General features: G+C 41.9%; 1 protein-coding gene across 1 annotated transcript in view; it reads left to right on the top strand.

The window, feature by feature from the left end:
- The first annotated feature begins 1,147 nt into the window (after positions 1 to 1,147).
- LOC135442918 (uncharacterized) overlaps positions 1,148 to 18,101 on the top strand; it is a 150,186-nt gene continuing 133,232 nt past the window's right edge. The window contains exon 1 of the mRNA XM_064703195.1: positions 1,148 to 1,454. Within this exon, the coding sequence (XP_064559265.1) occupies positions 1,450 to 1,454 (5 nt within the window). The 5' untranslated portion in view covers positions 1,148 to 1,449. The remainder of the gene's footprint in view (positions 1,455 to 18,101) is intronic.

Consider the following 18,101-nt stretch of genomic DNA (forward strand, 5'->3'; position numbering starts at 1 on the left):
GTCTTTGGCTTGTGTTTGCTGCCTGGTGAATCTGTCCCAGAAAGACACACAGAGGGTGTTTGTAATTGTTTCCCCAGCAAACAATGCAAGGTGTGATTATCCTCTCCTGCCAACTTGACTGTGGTGTAAGTTCATTTTACTTGCATAGGTCTATTTGTCATTTACATGGCTACAAGAAAATATACTGCAAGACCCTAAGGGTCTTGGATTCATAAGGTTCATAAGGCTTCATGGGAGAATGCAGAATAAACTGTTTGTATTGAATCACAGGAGTGTGGTTGCTGAGCTAACATTTTCAGAGCATCCCTTCTTACCTAAAGTGATTTTTTCTCTGTATGAAATAATTTCCTATAGCACAACTATAATACATAAAGAAATGTATTTCCTAATTTGTGTTTATTAAAACGTTGTTTTCACATTTCTTTTGTTTCTGCTATATTTTATTGGATGTTAATGGATATTATTCAGTTCTCGAGGGATCTTGGACATTTTTCCTCAAGTAACTTATTGAAATCTCTGAATTCTGCAGATCCCAGTTTGTTCTGATGACGTTTGCTTCTTATTGTTCCTTTTCACTTTTGATCACGTAGCATTGTAAGTACATTAAATTAGTAATGAAAAATGAAACCACAGGAGTCCCCTGTATTGTAGATAATGACTGATACATCTTCTCACTTGTCTGTGTTACATTATAGTGTCATAACTTTCCTTTATATCCAATAATACTTTTCATTATTGCACCATCCACAGCACAGAACTGTAGGGGTTTGTTCAGATTCTAACAATATTTTCCTTAAGTAAATCCACATCTAATAACACCATTTATTTTCTCTTTCTTTTTCTTGCTGTGTAGTGGAAGGTAACATGCTGATTTCTCTTAGAAAGTGCTGCTCAGGGGCTACAAGATCTTTAGCTCCCTGCCCTGGTTTTAAGGGGACTAAATATGAATTAGACAGTAAGGAATGGATGGGGGCCAGTGCTTTTGAGCTGAGATCCTCCCCAGGTGAGTGTGTGGAGAATCCCAGGCACAGTTGCCTCACATTCATTGCAATCAGCTGCTGTAGTTATGGCAGAACCTGTGGCTACTTAATAGCTTTTCTTTCCCCTCCCTCCTTTTATTTCCACTTTCTTTTCCCTTTGTGGTGCTCCTGCTTGCATGTGTTGCCTTTTTCCTTTTGTGGCTTGCAGTGGCGTTGAGCTAAACTCTAGAGCACGCCTCTGTGGTGGTTTTAGGGTGCACTAATATCCTGAATGAATTGTTTTTGGAAGCAAACACAGTCCATATTATTGACTGTCTGGAGAGACTCTTGCAGTAACTGAGAGGACAGGAGACCATGAGTGTTTAGAGCCTTTAAAGTCTCAGTGCTGTCCCACAGCCATCTGCTGGAATGTGTTGTGGTGGAGCACAGGGATGTTCTTCAGAGGTGGGCTTGCTGGAAATTTGAAGCCATGTGGTAAGTAACTTTAATTTCTTATGCTGAGTGGCTGCATGGGTGTTCCTGCACAGTGTATGAAGGAACTGCATGCTTCCTTCTGAAGGGAGGAGCTGGGAAAAATATAATGTGTACATACAGGACACTAGTATGCTACAGTGGCTACAGTAGTTAAAATTAGTTACTAGCTTAATGTATTCGATGCTGGATATTTTTATTTTATTTTTATTTTGGGTAGTCTCCATTCCTAATTAATTGGATTTTATTGTGAAGCTCTGGAACGGCTTTCCAGGGTGTTTCTCTGGCCCAACAATACAGGTTGCCCTTCAGGGCTTCCTTGTTCTCTGGGGCCTGTTTCTTGTGTTTTTTGGGATAACGGGGACTCTGCTTTGCAAGCAGGAATTGTGGGCCCTAATTTTTTTGAATGTGGGAGGCACTGAAACCAACTTCCCCTCTTAAGTAGTCACTAAGCTACTAAATAGAAGCTTTAAAACAACCAACCTTGTCTGCCCCCCCTTTCCACCAGTATGAGGCTGAATGGCCTCATCCGAGCCCCACAGCAGCTGCCAGTAGCTGAGTGCCTGGTTGGAAGCAAGGATGATGTGTGTGTGCTGGGTTGAGTGGCCTTGTGCTTGGTCAGGGAGCAGCCAGTCAGCACAAGAAGCAAACCAGGGGCAGGTCCCAGACAGAGTTTCTTGCCTTTGCTCCCTGTACATTGACACCTCTTTTTATTTCTTTTTCCCCCCTCTCTCTCTGCCAGTGGTGTGTTTTGCAAAGGGCACCTGGAAGCAGAGGGCAGTTGTTTGTTGATGGCTTAAAACCTCTCTGCTTGTTGTGCACAGGGGCAAAGACCCGGTTGTAGTTTACATAAGTACCTACCATTGCTTATGGTTATGTAAAATAGGGATGAATATCTAAACCCGGGATCAGAAGTCTCCTACATATGAATGAATCCGTTAAGTGGGGAAGGAAAACAAGGCAGAGCCCTGCTAGATAAGGCACAGATGGCTTCATATTTTCGTTTGTGGAAGAGCTAAAAGTAAAGGCTAACAGTGAAAACATGGCATTTCTCAACCACCAGATCAGGGGGGAAAGTAATCATGGAAAAAAAGATTCCCCCTCCATGCATACAGACACCACAGAAAAATCAAGCTAACTTCAGGGAGATGCTGGGTAGGATTTTGAGGATGGTTTTAATGAAAGAGGAGGAGGAACAATTGTTTAATGGGCAGTGACTCAAAAGGACTGAGCACACCACATGTGCTGCAGGCAGCAGCCAAAAGGATGAGTGGTGGGTTATGCCTCCCTTAAGGCAGGCTTGGCCCCAGGCCTGCTGGATGAATGAAAAAGGTGGGTTGATTATTTGAATGGGAAAAAAAAAATCTGCTTCTGAAAACATTTGCACTTTTGGGCTGAAGTCCACTGACTTCAGATAGCTTGGGGATCAAAACTGTCTTGCTCAGAAAAATGTCCTCGACCTACTTGTTGCAGCAGGTGTGGGTTGTGTGTTCATCCTGGAGAAGTGGCATGAGGGAGGAGAGCTGATGTGAGGGGCATCTGCTCCTGGCACTGATCACACCGAGCTGCAGGATGTGTTTTTACTGCACACAGCTCTTTTCTCCCCCTCCCACAAAGAGGGCTTGCAGGCACAGTCAGGGATTGTGGCACAAACCCTTCGCTGCAAAATGCTCTTCTTGCTCTGTGTGGTGTGTCTGTGCCTGACTGTGCTCTGCATCCTGGGTAGTGGTTCCCTCTGTGCCTAGGGGTGACTCTTGAGTGTTTGTAGATGGAAAAAAACCTGCTGTTGGTGTGCTTGCTTGGAGAGAATGAACACCTGAGTCTTACATACAGAGGAGGAGCTGTGATCTCAAATAATTTGTTTATGAAAATGAATGTAGGATGTGCTGGTGACTTCTTCCACGGCTGGGCAGCAATAGATTAGAGTTGGGCTTCCCCAGTGCTGGCAGTAGATAGGATCACATAACAAGAACAGCCACTATATTTTTTCTCACAGCTCTCCTCCCTGACCATCTGCTTTTGCTCCCCACCCCCACTTACACCTTGGCCCCCTCCCTGAGTTACCATCTTATGCAAAACTCCACCCAAACCACTTTTCTTTCTGTACCTTCCCTGAGGAGCTTCACCTCTCAATGCTATGAGAACAACAGGATTTCTCCTTTTGCTGTGAGGGCCAGAAACCATCCAGATTATTAAACTTTCCAATACAGCTCTCTACTAGCATTTATACACAGTGGAATTCCTTATTACAGATGAGGATTTTAATTCTGAGCTTAGCTTGATAGAATGTAATTTAAAGCCATTAAGGATGGCTTAGCCTTCAAAGCAAACTCAAGATTGTTTAATTAGTCATGCAAGCCACTGAACACTACCCATAACACAAAACAGCTAAAGTATTTATTAGTTTTAGAGCTAAGCTAAGCCTTGCTTGTTCTACATTTTCAATAAAGTGCAGCAAGTGTTAAGCACATCTTGCTTTTTCCTAATCTTCCAATGCTCAGTAAATTTTATTTCTGAATAAAAGCATAGCCTAAGTGCTGCAAGATGTAGAATGAAAACCAAATTGAATCAGTTTCTGTAAGCTTTAGAGGAAATAGAGGCAGTAATGGTGCTTGGGATATTCTGAAAATTTTTGTGTGCTGGTTTTTTTGTAACTGTCTTCAAACCAAATGCAAACCAGTTCACACTTTGTATTTTTTTTTCCATTTCCTAAACTTTCTGAAGTTTAGGTGAGCTAAGAAACAAAGTCCCAGTAAGTAGCTCTGTAAAAGCTGGAAAATGCAGCAAGGAAGTTGTGAGTAAATTTTTGTGGACCAGAGAGAAAACAATCTCTGTTTATGGTTTCCTTTTAGAAGGTGCTGGTATAGGCAACATCAGAATTCCAGGATTTAAATTGGAATGACTTCTGATTGGGTCATCAGAGAGAAGGTTTGGTGTCATGGATTTTCTTGTCTTGGAATTGCCTGCTTGTATTATTTGGATCAGGAGTATTGCACAGTTAACCCAAGTTGATAAGGGCTACATCCCAGCCCTCTGACTCGTGGGGCTGGGACACCAACGGATTTGTGCATTGAGAAGGGTTTGTGTTGGGATTGAACTGGGCTTTCAGTATCCATAGTGGGGTGCTGTCTGAAGAGTTGTCTGGGCAAAGTTGGACTAAGTCACTGTTTGCCTGTTTGAGCTGTAAAATGCTTCTGTTGCTGCTCTAGTGTGCTCCTGCATTTGCTTTTGTTGAGAGAAATCTCTCCTTCCAATTCAAGGGAAATCTTGGCAGTACTGGGAGCCAAGTCTCACGGACACAACCTCTGTTCTGGGCTGCCTCAAATTAACTGGATCAAAGTGTTGCCATAATGCTTTTCTAATAGTCTGCAACTTGTGGGGGGAAAAAAAGAAAGGTGGTTGCTTGTCTTGCTAACTACTTTTGATTCTCTTCAATGCCTTTGAACACTTTCTTAGTCCCAGCAGTCAGGTTTTTACAGGTGAATTGTTATCTTGATTCTGTAGATGTTTACACTAAACTATATTTCTACCACCAGGAAAAACACTACTTTCCTCCATGAAAATCAAGCCTAAAATAACAAATATACCATGAAAATTTAGCTACATCATTATGAGTGGATTTCTGTGGCTAGTGTTTGGAAGCAGGTTTTTTGATTTCATGTCTTTTTTCAGGGTAGTGATAGTATGGGATCATTAGACAACTGTTGCAGTATTTGTTCCCTGCTTTCCTAAATGTCCTACTCGAATTCCGCTTCCTTCTATAAGTAAAATAATTTCTTATTGGTCCATGGAAAGAGTGAGTATAAAAGTGTTTTTGTAGAAGAAACTAATTTTACATAAGAACGATTCTCCTGTGGGAAGAAACAAGTGCAGCCTTAAGCAGCAAATTCTTTTCAGAAACAATGTGATTGTGACACTTGTGCAAAATATACAGACAAGGTAATTGGCTCTCTGGGCTGCTTGTACTGCTTTATTCTGGTCATGATTTGGGCCCTGCCAAAAGCTCAGGGTTGTTCCTGGCTTTAGTGGCATGCAGGGTGTTACTGCGCTGCCTCTGGGGACTTTTAGGGGCCTTTGGGTTGTAAAATAATTCCTGGTTAAAGTAAGACCTGGCAGCTAAAGTTCCCCGAGGCTCTGGCAGCCCAAAACACCTGCCCATGGAGCATCCTGCCCCAGAAAACAGGGCTCTGCTAAGATCATGACTGTGACTGGGCAGAGTTTGCTCAAACTTGCAACTTCTTATGGAAATGGCCAGATCTGATGAGGTGGCGTTTTCCAGCACAGGTGTTCAGAAAATCTGCAGTTGTCTTTGTCTTGGAAAGGTATCAAAAAAAAAAAAAAAAAAAAAAAAGCTTAGGGAGGCAGTTTGGTGTCTTTTGATAAGATACTTCTACATAAGAACAAAATGTTATGACTCTATTGTTTGTTGATTTCCTGTCATGTGAAAAGTTAGTTTCTGTGGTGAACGGGAGAAACTCTTACCCATTATCAGTCTTTAAGTTACTCTGCCCTAAGGCTTTGGTAATTTAACTTCATCCCTTTTCAAAGTTTCTTTTTTTCTCCTTTTTTTTTTTAACTTGAAACTTAAAGGGGGGGGGAAAAAAACCCCAAACCTTTCAAAATCTGCCCCCACTCCCTCAGGTGATGCTCTTCTGAAATGCAAATGCTCAATTATGCAAAGATAAGAACATGAGAAATTTTGGAGAGCAGAAAAAGGGTTACCTTGATTAATGACTAAAGCTGTGTTAATAGTGGATTTTTAGTCTCCTAGCCAAACCAAAGCAGCATTGGGGGAAGGGAAATAATCCAATCTAACTGGAAGTAGCACTTGCATAAAGCCAGAAGTTACATCAGGGGCAGAAGAGAAATTCAAGTAGCTGGGAAGCTTCCTCATATTTGGTCTTTCTCTTCTGGTTTCTTCCCATCTTTCTTGTGGCAAGAGGGATTCAGTCATAACAGATGCATGCAAGGATGAAGTGGAACTGCTTTCTGGATGGGGAAATCCTGCCAGGAAATGTAGAAGTTTCTCTTCCTCTAGAAGCTGCAGCCTGTTTCTCTACCAAATACCCTGCTCAATGTAAGGCTGAGCTGTGCCTGTGTTGTTCCAGACAAGGCATGCTGCAGCCTGCATTTTGCCTAGTGAAGGTGCTAAAAGGAAATCTTTGGAAGATGTTATTTAGGGCACAAAGAAGTGAGGGAAGAGTTGAGGTGGTCTCGTTAATTTTGGCTCTTGTGTGCAATACACCACACTTTAAAAGGATACTTGTGTAGGCATGCCCCAGGTTATCTATCCTCTTGTATGGAAACATGTATGTGTAGAAATTTAAATGTGACCTGCTTGACCACTTCTGACTGCCTCTAAGGCTGTAGAGTTATTCTAACCACTTACTTTTAAGCATTTTTTCCTAATCAGGTTTTTTCCTCTTTAATTTTAAGTAGCATGATCTAAATTCTCTTATTGACTAGACACTTGAATGAAACATATTTTTCAGAAGTTGCTAGATAAGCCTGGTAGGTGTGATGGCTGCAGCCATGAGAAGCAGTAATTTCTTTATAGGAAGTTTGGTTATAGAATGTTTGTAGTTTAACACAAATGATGCTCAGCATGCTGCTGTGAGATACCTGTGGAGTCTGGTATTTGAGCTGATACCTCCTATCACAGGTCAGCTTCGGGTCTGAGCAGATCAGGTGTGTAGTACAGTGCTGGGATATAAAGGCTGCAGAAGTTTCCCTCCAGGACTACCAAAGAATTTCTATGTTACAGGTGCTACAGTCCCTCCCTGACTGTTTTATATATGATTTTACTGTCTGCTGCGTTTCTCATCCTTGCTCATCCTTCTATCATTTGGTGTTACTTTTCATATTATCTTTTTTTCCTTTGATTATGCTGCAGGGTATATTAGCATCTCCTTTTATTTGTCTCTGTCTTATAGTTCTTCTCCTGAGGCTTTTGTGTTTTAGTGTAATTTGTCCCACATCACTTGGGGTTTGTTTGCTAGATGTCACTAGTGAAGGAGATGAAATTTCAGAAATACCATGATGCTCCTTTTTGAGCCACAAGCATCTTCAAGTGCCTGGCTTTTTATGGCAAACTGTTTATTAACTAATTATTAGCACAGTGTTTTTTAATTAAAAAATTAATTTAAATTAAAGTGGACATAGATTTTTCTAAGATTTAGTAAGCTGCAACCATTTTATGATCCTTATCCTTACATAAAATCATCTGTACTTAAGGAGGCCTGTGTTAAGGATACCTTGCTTGTGACCAGTTCAGCCCCTGAAGCCTAAGAACCTTCAGTTCAATACATGAACTGTTCAAAATGCCCTTGATGTGTGCCTGTTGGAGACCCCACCTGCTCTTTGTTTTTTTGGCACCCCTATCACCAGCTTTTGCAGGTTTGAAATCCCTTGAGAGAAAAGTGCCCCATGTCAGAGTTTTAATTGATTTTTAAATCAGTCTCTTGATGTGCGCAAGCTAACCACTGGTTCTCCAGGCAAAGGACCTGATGGTTATCACTCCCTCAATTATCTATCAGTGAGACTACACTGGTTAAGTGAAGTTGATTTTGATTCTTAGGCCTAGAGAAACAAAGATAATTGTACCTTGTAGCAGCCTGTTGATCATAATGCTCAGAGACTTCAGAAATCTGTTCTGGACTGTAATTTCCTCTAGATGCTGCAGTGACAGAGACCAAGGGATTGTATCTGTCTGAAAGTGCTGAAGAGCACAGAGCTCTACAAATAATACTGATGTGTCTTCATCCCCAAATAATTCACAAGAGAGCTGAAGTGCCAAAGGGGTGTTTAAATACCTGATATTTTGGGATGTTTAATAACTAATCTTATTGTTCTGAAAATGGTTTTCGAGGTGTTTTGGGAGCTTTGAAAATTGTTGCCCTCCAAGCCTAGAGGTACTTGTGTTGGAGGGGTCTTGGCTGAGCCCTGCAGTCATCTGTTCTCAGTATTTCCCCACCTTTTCCAAAAACTGACACCTCCTCACAGGCCTTTGAATCCTGCATGGGAGAACCCAATGGGCTCCATGAAATGTGATTTAGTTTTATTTGTGTTTGGGCACTTTGCAAGCCTGGGACAGCTGTGTGTGTGGAGCTGCCTTCGATCAGGAAGGGCTTGAAGCTTGCTATTTGTCCTAGCATGAATAATAATAATAATAAACTTAAATAATATATAGATGTCAGCATCTTTTTATAAGCCAAGGTACAGTTGTCTGATATCATTTCATATAAAGAGCACTCACAAAACATTCAGTAGGGGAGACTAATGGACTTTTATTGCTCTGCAAGGAGGGAACGTAAAATCACAGAAGTTTTGAAAATAACAGAAGTTTAAAAATAACTGAAGTTCAGCATTTATTGAGCTTCAGACCGAAAAAGCAAAAATCCCCCAACCCTGCAATGTCTTCTGAGTTTTCTGTGAATTCAAAATAGCACAGTAACTCTGAAGTATCTTTCAGTGGCTACAGAAAATTAAGTTAAAATGTTATATGGAGGGAACTTGTCTCATCAGAGCAATGGGAGTGAGATTTAGAATCAAGTAAATGCTTTCATCTATTCCAGTAATTTGAATAATGTATAGCCCCCTGAATTAATAGGCAGGAAGTCAATCAAATTATTCTGTTAGCTTTATAAACCTCAGAAAGCCATGGCTTGGGTGGATAAAGAATGTCAGCAGAGCTTGAGTGGCACTTAGCACTAGACAATTAATTTGGAAATGGGTGTTTAAAGGGCAGTAAATTTACTGCATGCAACACATTTCACTTTCCTGAAGCAGGTTTGTCTCTTAGGAAGAGTTGTAAAACTGAAGTAGTGAGTAGTAGTAGAACTGCTTGGGCCTCCCCTGTGATGCCATTTGGGATCTGCCAGTATTTTATGATCATGTCTGCTGGTTAAGACATTCTTCACTTTGATCACTAGCTGAGGTGCAGCAGCAGTTTAATAGAGATGCAGGGTTTACATGTCATTTCACAAGCACTGAGGCTCCTGGAGATACATGGTGCTATTTGGACTCCCAGAATGGCTGGTTATTAACTGTAATTATTTAATGAATGAAGTGGTAGTCACCTGAAAGTCCTGAAATGGAGGTTGATCAACAATATTGTAATAGTGGACAAGAAAGCGAATGCAGTTTAAGATCAGTGAGCTGTAGATCTCCTGGATAGCAGGCCACTGAAATTCAGCTCATTTGCTTATCTCCTGCAGTAAGATTTTAATTTTCTGATGCCCTTTTGTCATGTATGATAATATCTGGAATGAAGGACTCAGATATGGCCTGACTGGTAAAGCAGAGCTACTGATTTCTTCTGTCAAGGGTATGTTTCTGGCAACCTGAGACGTTTGAGTAACTTCCAGTATTAGAATAATTTTTGCTTCTCTGGTAACTTTTTTATATCATGCACTTATATTCATAAAACCTCCAAAGATTTTTTTTCCAGGAGTAATTTTAGGCAGCAATGAATGTTAATTTACTAAATGTTAGCCCACAGAAATATAGGTTAAGTGCTTGGTCACAAAGTCCTTGTCAAAGTATGATCATCTGGATTCCAACAGTAGCAACAAGAAGTTCAGGCTCTTTGTAACCAAGTTGTATGCAGTGATTTGTCAAGCAAACCAGCAAATAAATTTCTTTTGAAGCTCTGTTCAAAATGAACCTTAGTCTGAAATGCCATGGAAGATCTCAGTGAACTGGATGTCTCTTGAAGAAATATCTGGGCACTGTGAATACAACAGAATAGCTCCCTAAATGTCAGCTAGGTGAGAGGGAAATCCATTTTGCTGTATTCACCAGAATGGTGGTGGCCAAGCTGGAAAAGATCTGTCTTGAAGCATGCAGTTACTTTTCCACAGTGAAAGGAAACTAAATGCATGCATGGGACACCTAGCTGCATGACACTGTGTCATACACCGAGATGTTGCTCCTCTGTACCTCTGTGTTAGGTCTCATTTTCCCTCCTTATGGAAGCAAAAACCATTACACTGGAATTTACCAACAGAGTTATCAAAGTCAAATCTGTCTGGTGTTAGTTTTGTTTCTTTATAAATTAGACTGTTTTTTAAAATAGAATTGTTGTGTTTTGGGAGAATGTCTGGAGCAAAACAGGGTTGAATTGACTTCATGTAATGGACTGGCTTGAAAAACAAATTAATTGGGTTTTTAAGAAAACACTGTAATGCTTTGGCTAGGGTTGCATCGACACACCTTGTAAACTCAGCAGCACTTCTGAACAAAGCACAGAAGTAAATGTTTTCTTAGCTCTAACAATCATTGAGGCCATCTTTGCTTGTCACATTCCCTGTTCATATATTATTTTTATGTTCCCAGCATACAGAAACAGCAGCTAGGGGAAGTTTTTATTTTGCATTTGACAAGTTGCATTTTGCTATTTTTCAACTTGCCTTTTTCCCTCTTGCTGTGAGGAATTATGTCTCGGGCTTAGAAACTATAACTGTTGTTTAGAATTTCAACTTTATCTCTGCAACTTGTGTATTGCTGTCATTTTATTGTTTAGATATTGGTTCCACTTCAGTTTAAATCCCTTACTTGGAGGCTTTACAGCTTGTGTAGTTTCTAATCAAAGTTTAGATGGGAATATATTTTTTTAAAATTGAGATTACAAAGTTGTTTACTTATTCCAGGAGAAGCAATTTAAGGAAAAAAGAAAGGTAGTTATTAAAAACAAAAATTAACTAAACTTGGCAGTTACTTGTTTCTTCCTTCCAAAGTAGCTGAAATTAATGCTTAAAACTTAATGATGAAAATTAATCACTTCATAGGCACTGTGTGCTTTGCTCTCTTTCCAGTTGGTTGTATTGGATCAGCTTTTCTCCACCTCAGAATTGGGCTGTGATCCAAACTGCATTATAACACAGGAAAAATGTGGGGACACAGCTGTTGCATCTAGTTTTGGTTATTTATTACACTGGAAAATTTGTTCAGACCTTATCTAAGGCACCATAATTAGACCTTAGCAGCAGAACTTTTGAATTGCTGCATTCATGGCAGCACGGAAATGACTATGGAAAATGGGGGAAAGAGCAGGATTCTGGAGATATTCACTGCTGCTACAGGTTAGAGTGCAGACTTATAGAGGAGACAGGAAAACAATGTAAAGATAAAGAGGAACATTCAAGGCAGTGCTTATATGCTATACATATTTAATATAAGGATTATCACAGCTGGACTGGTAGGTTTCAAAGGAGAATATTTGCACAGAGTGATAGTGCTGCCCACGGTCTGGTCACTCTGCAGCACTTACTACAGATTTACTCACTGCTTTTTGCCCTCTGCAGCTCCATGCAAGGCTGAAAGCAGTGTGGAAACCAAGCCAAGCCTTGTGCAAAGGTTGGGCAGGCGCTCTCCAGGCCACAGGTGGGCCTGATGTGTTGCAGCAGGCAGAGGGAGGAGGAAGGGGTAGGCCAGCTCCTGTGCTGCGTAGGTGCTCCTTGAGCTGTACTTACGTAACCTTCCCAAAAAATCAGGCCCCGACAGCTCCAGAGAAACCTGGCTCGTGGGACGGCACGTATGCCACCTGAACTCAGAGGAGCCATTATCTGCAATCTGGCACCTCTTGCAGGGCAATTATGAGAGCGATGGTAAAAGGCAGGCAGGGTGAGGGCGGTGCCTCTGCCGGGGCTGCTGTGGCCTGCATGGGGCTGCACAAGGTGGAAGGGCTGATGGTCCCCCCAGCCTGGTAAAGCCTTTAGTTCCTGGGAGAGAAAAAATCTCAGTCTGTCTGGGGATCTCTTCCACTTGCTTGTCTGTAGTCTCTATTTATTAGACCTGCCAGAGCTTTTTTCCCAAATGCTCTTAGCTGAAGGTAGACACATAAGAGAGTGTCCTCTCTTTCCAACCTGCAGCACCCAGAGCCAGATCTGCAGGTGATGTAGGTCTTTCTGGCTGGAATGGGTGCCTGAGAACATTGCTAAACTGCCTTGGGGCCAGGCACCTTGCTCTGTTGACTTCAGTGGGGATTACATGCTTTACCTGCTCAGGTGCTTTGAAAGAGACATCTGACATTTCTGAATGTCTAATCAGCTTGGAAAATCCTCATCTCCCTCTTTTATCTTTAGCTTCTCAGTATTCCAATGGTCTGGAAATTGTAATTGTTCTGAATATACTCCAGGCTTGCTAAACAGGCAGTGACTCTTCTTGTGCTGGTTATATGTATGTCCTTAGAGAGTGGTGGCACAGCCCTTTGTCATAAACCATAAGCACAAATAGTTTCTGTAAGAGCCCTACATATCTTCTGCAGTTCCCATCTCTTCCACAAACTGTAGAAAATGCATCCATGTAAATGAATGATATCACCTCAATCCCATCAGCTTTAAGATGGCCCCTGGGGCTGCAATCTCCATTTTGCAATTACTTTTGCTTTTGTTTGCTCTTAGAGAGCTTCTAACTCCTGAACTACCCATCCTTCTGCTTTTCTCATCTTAGTTGTTAACCTTTGGCCTACTACTTTCAGTACCATATTCCAAGAATTTACTTACTTGAGTAATTTTCAGTGGTCCATTTGATCACAATTGGCTTCCCAGTTGCCTCTTCTTGATTTCAACTCATGTGAGCCATGAATAAAATTTTCCTGAAGCAGGGCGGACTTTGCTTGATGCTTGTACTGAACTGCTTTTCCTGCATTTGAATGTCACTCCTCATTTTCTTTTTCTTCAGAGATATAACTTCAATATATTATAGAATTGAAAATTGTTAATTTGATTTAAAAGGAAAACAAAAATTTCAGTCTTTACATAAAAATCCTCATATTTGATCCTGCATAGTAAACCCCAAATCACAAAAGCCCCTGAAGAGCAACGTTTCTGTGAAAAATCTTGTGCTGAATTTTCTAAGTTGACAAGTTTGGCCCAATCTTTGCTTCTTATTTAAAGATAACCCTCCTGCCCCTCAAAATAATTACTGGAAATCTCTGTGGAAATTTTACACAAAATGGGCTTTTATTATCTGAGTCCTGGTATTGCTTGCTGTAGGTTTCCCCTTAACCTCTGGCAAGGTTTGGTCAGTTGTTCAACTTAGTTTGCTCAGATGGAGGGAGCTGCTGCTGAGGGTGCCTGTTTGCTCCCTACTCTGATTTTACCATTCTGATATTTATTAGCCCTAGATATTTTTTTTATTCCTTATACTGTGGCCACATCCATGTAAATCCCTCAGCAGTCTGGTCTTGCTAATGTTTCATATCAGCAGATTGTACAGGCTCACATGCTGTGGTATTGCAGGGGAGGGGTGGGCAAATCCATGTACATGTCGTTATTTGGGATTTTTTTTTTCCCTGTTTTAGTTACAGCTTTCCATTTTCATTTAAAAATCTCAAAGCACCCACTACCCTTGTAGGAGGCTACTGTTTCCTTTCCTATTTATTTTGAGTTTAGAAGACTTGTAAAAACAAATTCTCTATGAAGTGTATGAATGATCTGATTTTTTTTTTTTTTCCTTGTTGACACTGATAACTGGAGAGAAAACAAAATCTCATGGAAACATGGCTATCAGAAGTTAGGGAGGAGACTTTCCCCTGATGTTTAAATGAGCAACTATAGCAGCCAAAGGACTGTAAAAGTGTAAGGTTGGATGTAAGCAAAGTTGAATGAAGATGCACCAGAAGGTAGATTTTTGTGCTGGCAAAATGCCTGGAACTTTTGAGGGATATTGAGAAAGAGCCTAAGGCCCCAAACCTTGTGGCTTTCAAGGTTTACTCTTCTCTGCCTTATAGCATTTGTTTGTCTTTAATTTTTTAAGAAAGACTTTCAAATAAAGTTCTGACTTGAGACCAGTACTTCTGGAAAGGTTAACTGAGCCATGAGGTTTGTTTGTTCAGCTTGGGGTGGCTTGCCAGCATGGGTGCTTTGTTTTATTTTTCTTTTCTTTTTCCTCGTGGTAAAGTGATGTCATATCTTTGTCTAGTCATCCTTACTGTGTATATATGAATGCATTTCCCCTTTCTTCTGTGCTTCCCAGCCCAAAGCAGTCTTTTAGCTTCATGTGTTTGCAAAAGCCCCAGGTGGTATTCCACTGTGGATAGAGGTGAAATCTGGTAGGACAGAGGGTAGGAATTTCTTCTTCTTTTTTTTTTTTTTTTCTTTTTTTCCCCCCTTCTGTATTTTTTTTTTTTCTCTGTCCTGCTTGACTTGAAATGTGAAGTGGGAAGAGAGGTAACTGACCTGGCTGCTGGGCTGCACAGGGGCTTTACTGCCATGGGCTCTGGTTCAGTGATGCCAATAGAGATTCTGCAGCCAGCATGCTTGCTCTTCATCTGGTGCCTGTGTAGCTCTGGCTGCTGGGGTTTGTGGAGGCCTAAAAGGAATTGCAGCATTTTGGTACAGGGCAGAATGTGTAGGAATGGTGTTTTCAGCAATTTAAGATCTGGGTTATTGTTTGGGTTGGTTTTTTCTTTTTCTTAATTGGACTCTCAAAGGTGATTAAAGTTCAGGTTTGCAGAGGACATGGGAGAGCAGCACAGTGTGCATTAACATGCCTTATCTGCACGTGTGAAAATACCCTTTTGTACAAAGGGTTGCTGCTGGTTTCCCACATTTGTGGGGAAAAAAGGTGTGAAATTTGGAGCACGTTCCAGGAAAAAACAGTTGGCTCCTTTTACCTCAGGGCAATGCAAGGCTGGCCCCTTGCCATGCTTTGGACCCTTTGCTGCTGTTTGCAGAGCGAGGCCAATGCTCCAAGAGCAGGAGAGTGAGAGGGCTGGAGGAGGAAAGGCAGGGCAGGGATGCAGAGCAAGGAGGCCACTGAGCTGGGGACAGGACTGTGACCTGCAGGGACTGCACACTGAGCTGATCCACAGAGCAGCCAGGAGTGTTCTCCTTGGAGCTCCTGCCCTGCCGTGCTGGGTGTGCAGGCGTTTGGAAAGAGGCAGGTTTGGGCATGCAGGGAAGCCTCTTCCACGTTTTATGGTCGGTGCAGCTTGCAAGGAGAAGCTGTCATTTTTTCCCAGGGCGTGTAGAACCAGTTCCTCTGGTCCAGTGTGCACTGCAGCGGAGGAGCCGAGGGCTGTCATGAAAGGGGCTGTGACAGACCTGCCTTTGGTGCTCCTGATCCTTGGGAAGGGAATGGACACGGAGCTGGGAGCCTGGGCTGGCTGTCCTGGCCATCTGCAGAAACACCTGCTTTTCTCTCCATGCAGTGTTGCAGGGTTATCAGCCGCTCACCAAGCATTGTTTCAGGCAGTGATCATGGAGCTGCTAGCCAAGCATGTCTTCCTTTAGGAAGACTTAATTTTACTTTTATTTTTCTTCCATTTATGTTGTCAAATTTGATATTTCCAATGTTCCTGCTTCTCCAGCAAATTTCTCAGGGTGATATTGTCAATTTTCTGGATTTTTGTGTCTCGGGGCATTTAGCATGGTGTTTAATTTTTTTTTTCCCTAGACTTGCAAGGTGCTGGCATCTTCTGAATTTGGGAATTTTGAGTTGCACAAAATACATTTCTAATTTTGATGATGAATTGCTTTGATTTACCACTGCAAAAAATATTTATGAATAAATTTCATTTTCCACTCTTGTTTCTCCTAAATCTTTTACTTGACCAAGTGACTTGTAGTTACCTAAAATAATTGGCATTGGAAGTGCTGCAGCAGTCACTGCAAAAGCTACTTTCAAAATAATTACACCAGAAACTAGTCAAGTTGTGTGATCTCCTCCTCACTGTGACGTGGTGTGGGCAATGCTGGTGGATTCTCTGGGCTCTGCTTTTCGAGACATTTTCCTTTGCGGTTGTTCTGTGCATGCCAATGCACAAAGGAAACCTGCACAGGATTCTGTCCTGCAAGTTGTCACCCTCTGAAATGAGCATGGAACTACTTAGGGCCTTGCTCTTGACAAACCTTCGCTTGCAAATGATTTTCACTTAGCCAGTCTTCCTCAAAAAAAAAAAAAAAAAAAAAAAAAGAAAGAAGAAGAAAAAGGTTTTGGAAGCCCAGGACTTCAGGGTAGTTCAGTAAAGTCTAGATCTCAGGTTTGGTTTGGTAAGGGTGCTGGCCACACAACTTCAGGGACACAGTTTCTTCACCCCTCTGCTATCCACATCCTCTTTTCACTCCCTTCTGATACTGCAAGCATGTCAGGTTTGCCAAGAGGAGTTAATAGATATAGACTCAACCCCGAAACTAAAGGGGGTGGCGGGAACCACCTTAGCTTGATTCATAAGTAGAGCGTTTTCAGTGTTGCACTCTGTCAACAGCACTTGTCCCTTTTTTTTTTAAAGTTCGCATTTTTTGGGATTGTTAAAAATGTCTGAAGACTTTGTGATAAGCTTTTTTTGGTTTTGTGGTTTTTTTTTTTTTTTTGTTATTTTTGGGGTACTTTATAAGGAATGGAAGTGTGTCTGGAGCTAGTGGAAGAAGCAGTCCAGATTCAGGACAAGAGCTGGAATGTTGTGTTCCAATTAAATTCAATGTCTTTTGGCTAGAAAATCTGAGCATGTCAGAATCCTTAATTCCAGATCTTTGTGGAAGACAGAAAAATGTATTTCCCTGCCCTGCAGAGAAAAAAGGCTGCTTCATTGACATTTGCTGTGAAGAAAAAAATTATCTGACAGGAGTGTTCTATGAATGTTTGTGTGTGAAAAGCATAGAGCATCCCTGCTCATGCACATACAATTGCACAAATGTGTGCCTGCAGGTTTGAACCCTTTATCACAGAACTAAATAACTAATAGTTTAGCCTGCGTGTTTCACAACTTTTGTGCGGCTCTGTAGATCCAACTGAAAGGTACAGCAGGAACAGCTTGAGAGGCATATGTGGGTTTATTCCCTCTCACTACCTCTGTTCTCATCAGGCATATTTCTACCAGTCAATTGGACTTTGCATGGTAAGGATGTCATTAAAATAGAGTAAAATCAATGAAAGAACCAAGCTTTTTTTTTCCATACAAACGTTGCACTGAAAAATCCGTTTCTGCTGTAAAGTGCTGAAACGAACACTGCCCAGTACTGATGGGTTCTTTCAAACCATCAGAAGGCATGAAACACAATTATTTTTCTCTCACAATTCATTTTCTGCAGATAAACACATTTCACAACGGTGTGCAGTCCCCCCTGGAGCCCCCAGGCTGTGCTCCTGGTTCCAGTCACAAGTGCACGCACGGGCTGTGGGGGCGATGACAACGTGTTTGAAAATACCTCTACATCGGCACAGCTATGGGCCTTGCTGTGGGTTTTACCTTATGAATGTTAGTTTGAGGAGAGGTTGGGGCTTCCAGGGTTGTCCCTCAGGCAACCCTGTGTGGCTCTGCAGGGCTGTGGCAAATTCAGTGCTGCTCGTGTGTGGCACCAGCTGCACTTGGATAGCCATGCTGTCCTGTCCCTGTGCCACTGTCCATGCCCTGGCTTCCACAGCATGATTCCTCCAGGAGCACTATCCTGGCATTGAGGGTAAACATCTCTCTTGTGGCTGAGGGACCTGTGCAGCAATAACTGCTTCTGCCCCTTCTCTCATTAAGCTGGTTTGGACTCTGGCATAACTGGGGCCTTAAGCACAGTGAAAAATCTGCAGTAACAGCCAGACCCATAGCTTGGTGTGGGGCTCCTGGAGAGCCACCTCTGGAAGGCAGGAGCAGAGTCCATGGGCTGAGCATTGTGTCAGCCTTGGGGCTCTCCAGAGGAGACCAACATTGCTGGG

Source organism: Zonotrichia leucophrys, chromosome 2, assembly GCF_028769735.1.
Source record: "Zonotrichia leucophrys gambelii isolate GWCS_2022_RI chromosome 2, RI_Zleu_2.0, whole genome shotgun sequence".
In the NCBI taxonomy this organism is placed as follows: Eukaryota; Metazoa; Chordata; class Aves; order Passeriformes; family Passerellidae; genus Zonotrichia; species Zonotrichia leucophrys.